The following is a 14,071-nucleotide window of genomic DNA, read 5'->3' as shown; positions in this document are numbered from 1 at the left end:
TATGAATAAAGATATTTGGACCGGCTTTAGTTAAGATTGTCGATGATAAAACCTTTTTTTATAAATACAGTCGTCAAATCGTAATCCACATATCCCTTATTCGTATACTTATTGGACTGAAAAAAATATGAGATCAAACGAGATTGGGACGCAAATACCTCAAGTATGACGTAATATGAAAATGCTTATAATGTTAATATAAATTTTATTTGCATTATAAGCGTTCACGAGTAAGTTGTTTCTTAATGTCTATCGATTATTTGATTGAAGATGTATTCGCTTTGCTTATTTAACTTTGGCTAATTATTACGACCTTTTTTTTCATGCATTTGTTTTATTTTGTCTAACATACTTTTCAAAATTGAACATTGTTAAGTATCATAATATGCTCATTGTATAGAATTCATTCTGAAACCTAATGGGTTTTCAAAGTTAGCTTATTTTGTAATTAATATTTTCCTCCCCTTGAATTTTGGAGATTGATTTTGATCGTCTCTTTCGCCAACTCCAACTCCTGAACAATAAAGTATTTGCCAACTTTATGCAATAAGCTTAAACACATCTACATGATACAATTTCTAATAACAAGAGAACATTCTAGGCATCATGGCACGATATAGGTGTTAGTGTACACCTGAACGTCAAAGTGTTTATCATACGCGGGTGTGAGCAGGCTGTCGTGTAATCTGCGAGCGGACGCGCGCGGGCCGGCCTCGCCAAATAACTTCCGCACCGAGCCACCTGCTCCGTTGACACCGTGTGCCAGTTTCTGCATCAGGTGTACTGAGTACACTCCACCGCTAATACGTGACTACCATTTCATATTATTCCCCCTTATTTCAAAGAGGTAAGGTTGATTTTCGTAATTTGCAGTTGGTATTCACGCGTGGCTCACTGTACTTATGCACGTACATCCTTTCAACTAGCTTGTAGGCGTGGGTGCCTAACCTACTGTATTAGCTTGCGTATATTGTTCTAGATTGTTTTGTTTAGTTAGCTGTGTGCAGCTGCGTGTTTAGCAAATAGTATTTAACTTAAAATATTGTCTCTGGATCTTTAGGACTGTAACTTGGCGTCTTGTTTACTGACGGAAGTTCTGTGCTAAATGGATATATCTAAGTTTTAGCGCAACTCTTAATAGTGAGTTTTAAAACTTGAATGTATAGGTATTTGTGAAAATACATCTACTTATGTAATTCTCAGAATTACAGCAGTTACTTATCAAACAACTACCTAACTCACTGACTGATGACTGCAAAATGACTAAACAAGTAACGAAAAGGGCATTTAAGATACAGTACTCGCAGTTCTGACTGTCTGATGTCGTAAAGGAACATGTAGCATTAAGCACGTTATATTTTATTTTGTGTATTACAAGCTTCTATCACAAAATAGAGACAAAAATCTGGAAGTTATGAAGTAATTCGCGCCAATAGCGCGTGTCTAGTCGGCGCGGGTAGCGCACGCGCGACGCCACTCCGCACGCCGCCGCCGCCGCGGCCGCTCACGCCACCCGCAACCTTCGCAGATCGCGATCGCGATATCTCGCTACTTTACAAAACAACTAAAAACTCTGCTGCTTGAAAATGGTACCAAGTTTGAGCGAACTATGTTAAGCTGTGTTGTGAAAGTCGCGCGTGCGAGGCGAGTGCGGTGAGCGCGCGATGCGCGTGGCCGCGCGTGCCCGCGTCACCGTCGCGCGATGAGCGTGCTTTGCACGTCGCGCTGTCTGCACGCGCACGCGTTTTATATTCTTCTCCTGCCACTTCTGCAGGTCTCCTGTGCACAGTGAGTATAAAAAAAACTTTTTTAATTTAGCTTCAACAAAAGTAACTTAACTTTTGAAGTTTTTCATTCGTAACGCAAATCTGTGAACACACAGTAATACCGAGCTGTAATTGGTGTATTTATTTACGTATCAAACTTGTTCGACACCGTTTTGGAAAGGTAAAACATTTTAAAATGTCAAGAAGAAAAATATAAAAAAGTAGCTTTAAACTTTCACCATTACTTTCAATTTAAATCAGAGTTTATGTACTTAGTTACGTGTTTTTTTTTAATAAACATTGTCCTGAAATACTTTGACAAAGGCATTCCGCCGTCGGCATCGTCTTCCTCAGCACATCCGATAACATGTTGTATTAAAGTGATAATGTTTAAGAAATTTTGATGCACAAAAAATGAGCATTTATATTGGTAAAAAGCTTTTTTAAAAATTCAAAACTTAATGAAAAATGAAAAATTTTAATAACAACGATAACACATTACGTAATTATTATTAAATAACTTATTTTAAGTTTATAATATCTCTAACTGATTTAAATATCCCTCAGCTATTGTGAACACATTTATTTCTTTTTATAAATTTATTTTGATCCTACGGCTTTGGTAAAACATTGCAATATTCCAATCAATTTAACCTTATGCTAACTACAGATAATAAAATAAACCTTCGCTGTACAAACTACAGCTAGTTCTTCATTATTTGCACTAATTAATTCCGGCGGGTTCGTCCGATCCCCGCGCTAAATGCCAATCCAGTTAAAACCCTCTCACAAATCTCATTTAGATTGCCTTAGTGCCTGTAATTTCATGCAGATAGGCAAATGTTTTAGCAATGTAAATATTTCGGCGATGGCAACGTCGTGTGTCCTCTATGTAAATTAAACTCATTTAGAGTCAATTGAGAAAAATGTCATTATCATTTCAAAAAAATACTAATGGGACGGGTGTCTTGTTGCTAACGAGGATAATAAATTTGTTTCTTACTGCAAGTTATACGGGGTTATTTTAAGTTAGAGACTTGATTAATTTAAGGTTAACAATTGTTCCAGTTAATCTATTTGTTATTTTTTAATAGTGAAACTTAATAAGGTTCTAACTAAGTGTGTTTTGATCCAACATGAAAGTTTAAGCAACAAATTCCATTCAAACCATTCAAATATAAAATACAGAATGTGAATAGGTGGATTCACAAGGACTCTCTTTATCTTTTAAAGTTTTAACCTTTAAATTACATATGAGAATAGGGATGATGACAATTTTTTTTTGCAGTGTCCGTCTTGTAGTTTTTTGTATAATAATGGATACGTATTTTTTAATTTGTCCCGCAATCATAAATTGACCAAAGTACAGTGAATGAAACTTACGCGTGACGTCACGATTGAGTATAAATTTTACCATATCGTTACGTCACAAGCCTCCTCTCCTAAACTTTAAAGGAAATAATCTTTGTCAATTCTAGTTTTTCTGGATAAGGAAAAAAAAGTGTCTCATACTTTTCAATTATCTAATCGAGGGACATTAGTCCCTTTAGAATTTTTCTTTTTAACCCCAGTCATCATCCCTATTAGGTATACAAAAAAAGTACTTATAAACAAGTATTTATTTAAATTTTATGTAGTGTGGCAAAATAAAACTTTAATCGGTACATGGTAGATAAAATCTCATAACATGATGTCGTTCCCTATTTATCTAGCAGAACATTTTCCTCAGTAATCTTTTATGAGCAGCGCGATGCGATAGGGAACTTGGGATCTTGTACTTATACTGTTTGAGGAAGGTGACACCCATAACGATATTTAAAATCTACACATTATCAGTCTATTTAGGTTGTTACTGTGCAAAGTAAACGTTATTTTTTATGATCTATTCAGTTTTGAAATAATTTCACATAACTGTAGCATCTGTAGGCAATGGTTTTTGAGTGGGTCTAATAATTAACAAGTTTGACGATTATATTTGAAGACTATTTACTTTAAGTAGACTCCGTTCAAAATTATGTTCAATAGTCGCATTTAACAGAAGTAATTTTTTGCGCATACATATATTGGTTATTTATTGGTTTTCAGAAAAGTTTGCTTGTTATTGGAGAAAATTACAGTTTCCATGCCGAGTTTTTGTACTATTTCAACTCCCCAAATATATAATTGTTTAAAATCAGTTTTTCCAAGTGGGCATCACTTGGAAAAACTTAAAAAAAGTCACGGCAACTTTTTAATGTTAGTTTTCAGTTATCGAACTTCAATACGACATTAAATTAAATTGTTTTTATGGTTTGTACCAGGAACGAACGCGCGATGGTGGACCGATTAGAAAACGTGACGCATACCGTCACGAGGATACTTGACGGATACGACATTAGGTTGCGACCGAATTTTGGTGGTAAGGCTTTAGAAATTAATATTGGTTTAATTAGAGAATTGCTTGTATGATTATATAATGTGATTGGTGTGTTGTCTTTGCGGTTGCCCAATATTTGGCAAATATAAAAAACACGTCCCGTCTTATGATAAGTTGTTTTTTTTGCTTTCCATTCTTAAAAGAATTGCCATTTATATCCCAAACAAAGAAAAACAATTCGCTCGTTATTTTGCTCTACTTATTTATACACGAAGATGCAGAATGCTATTCTGAACAAGCATTCCTACGCTAATAACCTGTAAAACCTGCTAGACGTGTACGTTACGACTGCACGATATGCTGTGTACTGGGCCATGACGAATCACATATATAATATACCTATAGATATAATATTGAATTCACTCGGTAAGCCCTGACTTCAGCAGATTTAGGCTTGTTGGTTCGCTGCATAAATGTTATTGCTTTTCAGGAGACCCTCTGTACGTTGGCATGGATCTCACTATTGCTAGCTTTGACGCAATCTCTGAAGTTAATATGGTGAGTATGGAACTGAATTTTTCGCATTGATGGATGAATTATGAAAATGTCTCTTTATAATTGTTTGATGCATGCTTGCTGCCTGATATCTAATAAATTACTCTCGTGCGTTTCATTACAAATTGACGTTTTAAGATGGGATAAGAGCATGTATACTTGGAGGCTTGGATGCGTCAGTGCGTCAGTGCGTCAGCCGTTCACCTCAGCTTCACCGACCTTGTCTGCACTTCTTGAGCTCGTTGAGGAGGTTTTTTGGGTCATATCAAGGACTTGTCGCTCTCGAGCAGGTCGTCCATCGTAATTCATTAAGCTTTTAATAGCTGCGGAAAGGGAGCAAGGCCGCGGTCACTTGACACACATCGAGGGTCGCCGTGCCCGAGGGGCGGACTGCTGCCTCAGCCAATCGATGCCCGCCTTTACTTGCTACCGCCACTCGCCGCCTGCCGACGCAGAGGTCACCGCCCACTCACCACTGTCTTATGCATACAATTATGTTATCATCATGGATAAATTAACAAAAAGTCATCACCTTTCACTTACCACTAAATCTAATTTTAACAGTGCCCGTTTCATTTCAGAACATTTTATTATGACTGTAATAAATATTCGGCCTAAAGTAAATGTCGATCCATTAGGATTACGTAATATAAAAAGGATTTTCTAACACTTACAGGATTATACAATAACCCTTTATCTGAATCAATACTGGAAGGATGAAAGGCTGGGCTTCGGCTTGCCAGACGAGGTCTTGACACTGTCAGGAGATTTCGCCGATAAGATTTGGGTGCCCGATACGTTTTTCGCTAATGACAAGAATAGGTAAGGATAGCTTACGATATTGCTAACATTTAGCACAAAAATGTTTGTATTGCTTTAGATAATCTTTGGGTCCGTTATAAAATCAGTGTTTTTGGAACTATTACAACGTGTTTTATAAAAGAGTGGCCACCGTTTGTGTCCATGGATGTAATAACTTTTTTTATTAAAGTAATTGTAAATTACGACTCGCACCGCACCGTCGAGACAGCTCATGATGGACTCCGGCCGATAGCTATTATAAAATTAATTGTACTCTGACAAACTACCATTTAAGTCAACATTTTTAACAGGTGATTTTTATTCTTGTAGAAAGTGATTTACCTCAAAGTACAAAAACGGTACATGATTAGGTTGAATAGTTTTTGTGGTGATATAATAACGTTATTCCTCACATTTGACCTAATACCATTATGCAGAATGTATTAAGTTTAGTATTAGGTCAAGATATCGAGTCTCAGCGTATGTTGATCGGCGATGGCTTGACCTACTCGTCTCTAAATTTCAATAGACTTAATGTCATATTCAACGTAATATGCTGGATATTCGATGTAGGTAAATGTACTTCTACCGATGAATATTTTTGATATTTCATAAATTTTCAGTAGGCAACTTTATGGGATCTTTTTTCACATCAGGTATTGCGAAAACATTGTGGTTAATACCAATCCCTGTATTGTTTCGCTTAAATCTTTAGGGAAGAAGTTTTCGTATAAGAAAATACTAACTACTTGCACTTAAAAAAAGTACATAGTGAAACGAGTAAATCGTTCTCATCGCGGCTGGCTCCTTTTAACCCACTTTCTTTTTCATTAACTCCCTTTCACCCCTGTCGTTCTGTAACACTAGTATTGTTTTAGTTTTCTCCACGACGTGACGGAGCGGAACAAGCTAGTGCGTCTCGGCGGCGACGGCAGCATCACATACGGCATGCGGTTCACGGCCACGCTCGCCTGCATGATGGACCTGCACTACTACCCGCTCGACAGCCAGAACTGCACCGTCGAGATTGAAAGCTGTGTGACTCATACACTTGTAATACATCACCGAGCCGCTTGCTGCTTCGTGATCGATCCCCATACGACAATCCTTCAACAACCCTTCGACACTCGTCATAACTGAGGGCTTAGACAATGTTACATCGCATTATACGTACTCTAAAAGTCTCGAAATGTAAAGTGCCTTTGATTTGCCAATTTAATACATTGGTGCGGTTCGTTGTCGTTGCGTTTGCATAAAAAATGTAACTTGTCTACCGGCCCGGCTTCGTTTGCAGTTACTAAGACATGCTTTGAATGCTGCCTGCCTAACCACTTTTCATACATCATGTGGTTCAATTTATACGACAAACCACTATGATTTCCTGTCATTATAAAACCATACTTCCCTGGCAGTGCTATACGTTTTAAACAATTTGATTCTTTGTTTCAAGTTTCGGATTTTATTTTGGGTGTCTTGAATTATCTTATCACGTTAAAAGTAACTATTTAAACAATAATCAATTTAATATTAGACAATTTATATAATTTAATTTAAAACAGACTTCGATTTACGGTTGTATTTTACATTTATTGGATGCTTGGCAATCAATGTTCTTACTCTTAACGTCGGTTATGTGATTTTTTTTATGAAATAAGGGTGATAAGTTAATTCAAGACAGAGTAATGTGGGTCAGCATTCTAACATAGTACTGTGAATGCAGATGGCTACACGGTGTCTGACGTGGTGATGTACTGGAAGGAGACGCCGGTGCGCGGAGTGGAGGACGCTGAGCTGCCGCAGTTCACTATACTCGGACACGAAACTAATGATAGGAAGGTACTGTGATCTTATTAGGAATAGGTTATTTTTTATCTTTTTACAGTATTTGTCATTTCAAAGTGTAAAAGAGAGGCTAATAAATGTTTCAGGACTTCTTTAAATTTAGTTTTAGTCAAATGGTAGAGTCAGAGGGTTACATTTATTGCGCTTCATGACTAAGTGAGATAGAATATTTCTTATTTTTTTTGCTGTCAACATTGCTGTGTTTCATGTTTTCTTCTTCACGAGTAAGAGTGAGATACAATATCTCTTTCTTTTCTCTTGATCAATAAAAGCAAATCACGAAAATAAAATTCTATATAACTCTTTTGACGCTCTCTGAAATCATAAGTAGGTACCTTATTATTGACTACTATTATTACTAGCATATTATTCCACCATGTTACCTTAAGCCTTTCAACACGGAACTCAGGTAAATGTAACCACATAACGTAAAGTGAACTAAAGTTGTGAAATTCCAGGAAAAGTTGGCGACAGGCGTCTACCAGAGGTTGTCGCTGAGTTTCAAACTGCGCAGGAATATTGGCTACTTCGTGTTCCAGACGTACCTGCCTAGTATACTCATTGTCATGCTGTCTTGGGTTTCGTTCTGGATCAACCACGAGGCCACTTCAGCTCGAGTCGCTTTAGGTATGTGGTAGATGTATAAAGATTGCATTTTATTGTTTTTTTTGTTTGTTTGGATTTTTGTTTCAGTACGTTACTTTGAGTAGGAATGTTATCTGGGTGTAATAAGTAGGAGACTGTCGGCAAAAAAATATATAGGACACGTTTTTTTTTGTTGTCTAAAGATGATAAATAATGTGGAGAGGTGTCCGGAGATATATCTATACCTGTATACCGGTATAGATATAACAGTATATTCTCCATACAGGTTATCCTGACAATACATAATTCAAAAAGCATCACAAAACAAATGTATCTAATATTACCTATTCTATGACTGACTATAACAAAAAATCACCAGCCCCATTGAGTACCTAAGTGTGTAATATGTTCTTAAAATAATTTGAATTTGTATACATTTTCGAATTGGATTGTTAAGTCTTGTTCAAGAACTCATTATATGGCGATGACGTAAGCTGAAACGAGTGTTGGTTTAAGATATTGAGTTTCACAGATTCTATATGTACGTATATAAGTAATTACTGTGTTAATTAATAATATATTTGTGTTACGTGAATGTTTAAAGTCACTAAGTGGGACAGAAATTTCATTTCTATCTTAATAAAACTCTTTAGGTGTATTGTATGTTCAGTTCTGTCTATTTTCCAACATGGTCCAACAAGTTTCGGGCCAAGAGAGCTTAATCATGAGCGTCGGCTCATGGCAGCGGCACGGCAGCGTTAATGTGTGTCGTGTCGTAATACTTTTTGAACTTTGAATGTATTCATTGACAATATTTCTTTAGTAACTAAATGTTTTTAAAACATAAGTATTTTTAAAATCTTAGTTTTGTGGGCAAGTCGGCAGCTCTGTTATTTTAGGATAGAGATTTTTTAGTTTAGGATGTTTTTGAGTCGTATGTATGTATTTTTTCTTTCGTTAAGCTTTTAGACAACTTAGCGTAGTTACGTTTAGTAGTCAGATTATCGTATGATTTGATGGCTATTTCGTAGGCAGTCTCACAGCCCTGCTTTTGTAAATCCTTTTTTCAACGAATGTTAAAAATATATAATAATATTATCAAATTTTGTGTGCTTGTTCAGGAATCACAACGGTGTTAACGATGACTACAATAAGTACAGGCGTGCGCAGCAGTTTGCCGCGCATTTCCTACGTGAAAGCCATTGACATCTACCTAGTGATGTGCTTCGTATTCGTGTTCGCCGCACTGCTGGAGTACGCAGCTGTCAACTACACGTACTGGGGCGCCAGGGCCAGGAAACGAGCCAAGTTAAAGAACAGAGACACGCTCTCTACTAGCGCTAGTGTTGAAAAGGAATTGAAGTGTTCTGGAGGTAAGAATTGTATGCAATAGTAGGTTAGCAAATGGTAAGAGAAGACTTTATGTGCTTTACTATTTACAAAGAATGTAATTTTTTTCATTCCTTATTTTGTTTTTTTTTTTCTGAAATTTGATACACGACGTACATAATCGTGTGTTTTCTCCTCATATCATAAGGAAAATTTATATTTGTAAAGTGCAATGAATCAGCCAAAGGCATTACCTTTTAAAAAATGTTCTGTCTACGCTATTAGGTATTAAATGAGGATCTAACTATTTTTTGACTTCGTTTTTCTTTCAATGCAATGTTAAGAACGTAATGTAGCAGTACCTGGAATATCCTACAGTATTCGATCTTTCCTCAGGATCCCGATCGCCCGAAGAGATAATAGCTCTCCGCGAGTGCGCGACGAGCACTGGCCGGGTGTCTCCGCTGCTGGGGCTCCGGTCGAAGCCGCTGCCGGCCGCCAGCGGAGCCCCGCCGTCCCTGCGCCTGCAGCGCGACCACACGCACCTCCGGTACCGGACGAGGCCGCACTCTAGGAACTCCAGAAGTTGGTATTCATTGTCTTACGTAGGTACAGAACGAATTAAGGAAGGTAGGGACCAGAATATATACTATAAAGTCACATTAAATTGTCATGAAGCTTTGATCCCTCAGACTTGACATGAATAGCATCTCCATGAAGTAAAGTCCACGAAACTTACATTTTTTTACAAAACAGAAACAGCATGTAGTTATTTCAAAAAGATCAAGATTTGGTTCTATCCTAGAAGCCTGCAAGCTTCAATATTAAACTTGTCATATACGAAACGATGCGTCCCAGAAAAATGATTACATTCTTAGAAGATCTAATCATCATGTCACTTAGCAACATGACATTCATCGCACGGGAGTTGATAGCACAGGGTACAAGGAAACTGCATTCTAGGAACTCGATTAGATCGCATTAGTAACCTTGACAGCAATCACGAAGCAATTTGTTTGAGATTGTTTAAAATGACGGCTTCCTGCCGGTGTCAAGCGCAATTGCTATGCATCGGGTTTGTGACCTGTTTGATATAACGCTATTTATGGCAGTAAGGCCAAAGTCATTTATCATAGATCCTGATCCAATAAATCACACATGACAGCCAAACTTAATAGCCATGGAACATACATTTTATGAAACAATAATTTTATAAGTAAACTAAATTTTAGAGCTGCTAGATTTTACAATTTTTAGATAAAGAAATTGTGCCTGAATAATTATTGTAACCACCTTTTAATAGACCATTTACATTTTTTTTTGGTAATGAAGCCCTCTCCATAAACCTTCACATCCAACCTTTACGGCAAAGTATTAAAAAAAAATCAAAAACATTTGACAGTTCAACTTATACTATACCTTAACATGTACAAGACATTAAAATCAGTGTATACTTGCAGACGGATCGACGGGCAAGCCTAAGATGATGCACGCGCTTCGGCGGGGAGCCACCGTCATCAAGGCGTCCATGCCCAAGATCCGCGACGTCAACGTCATCGATACCTACTCCAGGGTCATCTTCCCCGTCTGCTTCCTCCTCTTCAATGCCGTCTACTGGGTCTTTTATATCTTCGATTAAATTAAAAAGTCCTGCTGCATTCATGAGCATTACGTAAAAATAAAAAGTCTTATAGTCTAATCGAGATCAAGTTCGCATCCTGGAGAGCGCTAACTACCGCTAATTCGTGCAGTGGCAGAAGTAGAAGTGAATGAAGTTCTGCTAATGACGTATATAATACTGGATCCGTGATCGATCTTCGTTTGGTCAAAAAAGGTTTAATTCGAATCATAACCAAAAAAAAGAACAAAGCTCGTCAAATTGCGCCGATTGTATCGTTATGTATGACAATGACAATCCTATCCGTCGAGACACGTTACTTTGACATTTCGTATTAATACATTGTAGGGATTCCATAAATGGAAACTGGAACAATTGACACCTGTCAGAAGTGACAGTTGAATAAATCTATATCTTTTATGATGTAATCCAGTTATATATAATGTACCATCTACCAACGTTATAGGTTATAACGCAGCATTTTAAACGTATAATCATTTCATTAAATTATTAAAAAAAATAGATTCTTCTGCACTTGTGCTCTTGAGTGTACCAACGGGAAACACACTATACCTGAATACATGACTTATCAAAATTAATGTTCATGAATACAGCAATTTGTGTTATATTACATGGCCAACATATTTTCACCTATTTGTAATTAATGTATCGAATTTATGCGGTAAGATTATGACTTTTACGTAAAATTACGGAAATCTACTTGCTGCAAATAACAAGAATAATGCTATATACGTATTATAAGAACACAATATTTGCAACTAATGATCAATCAAGTCCTGTAGTACGATATTCCCAAATCCCTAATCATCAGAGAACACCCTTATAACGTTCGACGTTATCTTTCAGCTATAATTGTTAAAATATAAAATTCCTACTGTTTAGGTAAAGAAACATTAAGCAATCATTATAATTGTGCTAAATAGATATTTGTTTAACAAAATGCATCAAATGTAAGAAAAATGTCGTGTGTAATCAGATAATAAAACATTGTTTTATATGTATGTAGTTTAGATGATAGATTAATGTCGCATTTTATTATAATGAAACTGCCAATTTTATGTCTAAGAAGTTTAAGATTTGCTGTATTATTTTCGAAACAAAAATCCTACCTATTTGAGTTAAATACTATCTATAAATAAATAAGAATAAAAATATGTATAATCCATCGCAGGTTCTGAATGACTGACCAATCTATTGTTCAAACGTTTGACGACTGCTGTGATTGGTTGACCCAAAGACTGACAACTAATCACATCGCATAAAGTTTGACAGATGATTGTCAAAAGTTGATCAGTCTTTCAAAACCCGGGAAACGTCTTTGCCCAAATTATTATACGTCATTTTAAGTGTAAGTTTAGATAAGTCCAAAACATTATTTCTCTCTTGAATTTTAATAGGATATTAAATGTAAAATAGGCCATTTTTGAGATCGTTGTAAATAATATTTATATTATAGAATGAATGTGGTAAATATATAGTAGTACATTGATGTTTATAATAGACGGAGATAGCAAGTTATAGCTTATTTAAGATAACGTTATGAAGTAAACTTTATTAAGAAAAATTACTTGTTTTTAATTAATGATTTACCCTATTAAATCCTGTAAATACAAAATATAATTATTAGGTGATCTATTTTCTACTGATTCGACTTTTCAAACGTGTTCCAGTATCTACTTGATATAAAGTTTTATGAAATAAAGATTTATTTTGCATGAAGCAGTTGATTTCACCTGAGTCATCAGACGCCATCTCTCTTCATTTTAAAGACCCCAAGCTTTTGTTGTAAGTCCAAATAGCGGAGGCTCTAAGCTTTGTCTACTTCCAAGCTTTAACGCTAGATGGCGTTTTATGTTGACCAAGTTAGTTCAAGCTTACACTTATCAGTTCACGAATATACCTTTGGATGTCGCCTCGAAATACCACCCACCTTAATATTTTGGTCGTATGTTTATGCTGTAGAGCTCCAAGTGTTTCTGTTCCCATGTTAAAACCTACACTTTAAGTGGAATTCTAAAAAAGCTAAAATAAAATGACTCTCGTTGTTAAATGCGTACAAATAAAGGGTTAATAAATTATAAAAAAACAACAATTATTCTAAAAGTTATTCATTAAGCTGTGCTTGATTTCGGCAGACCATTGTAGGTACAAGGAGGAAAACTATTGAAATCACAAAAAGCATATGGAGCCAAAGTTAAGTAGATTACTGCAGAAAACCTGTGCTAGGTACTTGCTGATCAAAAATGGAAAAGCATTTCGATCACAAAATGTTTCCAAAGTACAACATTTTTAAAGATTTATTTTTAGGAAACTTCGAGGAAAGGAAATATTTGGTCAAAGGTACATTTTTGCTTTGATTTTCCATTTCGTCCGCTAGTTTCGTCCCACGTAGCGAACATTCCAATTTCAGAGAACGGGCCTGTTTGAATCTGGGGGCCTACCAACAGCTCTTAAAGTTTGCCTGTTGCAATTGTGAAAACGAGAGATCGCACTACACGGTCTAGAACGGCATCTCTCTTCCACAAAGAGGTGTTAAGAAAACTGAATTACAATGTAAGATTTTTAAGTAATTACTAGCTGTTGCCCGCGACTTTGTCCACGTGGTTAGAATTTTCTCTGCTTTTTTCCACATTTTCCACTGTATCTTCGCTCCTATTAGTCGCAGCGTGATGTTATATAGCCTTTATATATTAGTATAGATAACTCTGTCCTACTTCCTAAACAGATCCGTCATTGTCGGACACGTAGGTCGATGTGTAGGTTTTTCTATAACTTTCTATTCATAAAAATGCTCTATTTCAAAGCAGTATTTATGATCTATGTCGAATATCCCTATTATTTTCTATTTTTGTATCTTAATTAATAAAATAATTATTAAAAACAAGTAGTTAGTACCTCCCGGTAGCTTATCGATTTCTCATCATGGACATGCAGTGCAATGGCAACGTTCGCAATTTTAGTTTCACCTTGTATCGTGTATTTCTTTCGATAATAGGTATCGAATTTGACGAAAGCTCTTTTGTCAAACTGTATTTGTGGTTTTTTCGAATTAAACATTTAACGTCGGTCTTGTTCAAATTATACTACATTTTACCTAATTAGATTTACGATATTTATATTATTGACATTGCTCATAGGATCAACATGTGTTAAGATTATTATGTTTTGGAAACGAAATACCTTACAGTAGGCGATTAT

At 36.1% G+C, this 14,071-nt stretch overlaps 1 protein-coding gene across 1 annotated transcript; it reads left to right on the top strand.

The window, feature by feature from the left end:
* Positions 1-3,391: 3,391 nt before the first annotated feature.
* LOC113507959 (gamma-aminobutyric acid receptor subunit beta-like) lies at positions 3,392-11,485 on the top strand. The gene is made up of 9 exons (XM_026890905.1): positions 3,392-4,164; positions 4,613-4,680; positions 5,354-5,499; positions 6,357-6,514; positions 7,199-7,314; positions 7,779-7,947; positions 9,027-9,278; positions 9,631-9,819; positions 10,695-11,485. The coding sequence occupies exons 1-9, from the start codon at positions 4,053-4,055 to the stop codon at positions 10,871-10,873; spliced, it is 1,389 nt and encodes a 462-aa protein (XP_026746706.1). The 5' UTR covers positions 3,392-4,052; the 3' UTR covers positions 10,874-11,485.
* Positions 11,486-14,071: the final 2,586 nt, after the last annotated feature.

The sequence above is a fragment of the Trichoplusia ni genome, chromosome 2, assembly GCF_003590095.1.
Source record: "Trichoplusia ni isolate ovarian cell line Hi5 chromosome 2, tn1, whole genome shotgun sequence".
Taxonomy (NCBI): Eukaryota; Metazoa; Arthropoda; class Insecta; order Lepidoptera; family Noctuidae; genus Trichoplusia; species Trichoplusia ni.
This window is presented reverse-complemented; position numbering and strand designations above follow the sequence as displayed.

Excerpts from the sequence above, each read along its gene's own strand:
- LOC113507959 (XM_026890905.1), top strand. The coding sequence starts at position 4,053 with ATGGTTTGTACCAGGAACGAACGCGCGATGGTGGACCGATTAGAAAAC. Across the intron at positions 4,681-5,353 it reads CAATCTCTGAAGTTAATATG|GATTATACAATAACCCTTTA; the intron begins GTGAGTATGGAA and ends TAACACTTACAG. Across the intron at positions 6,515-7,198 it reads CACCGTCGAGATTGAAAGCT|ATGGCTACACGGTGTCTGAC; the intron begins GTGTGACTCATA and ends CTGTGAATGCAG.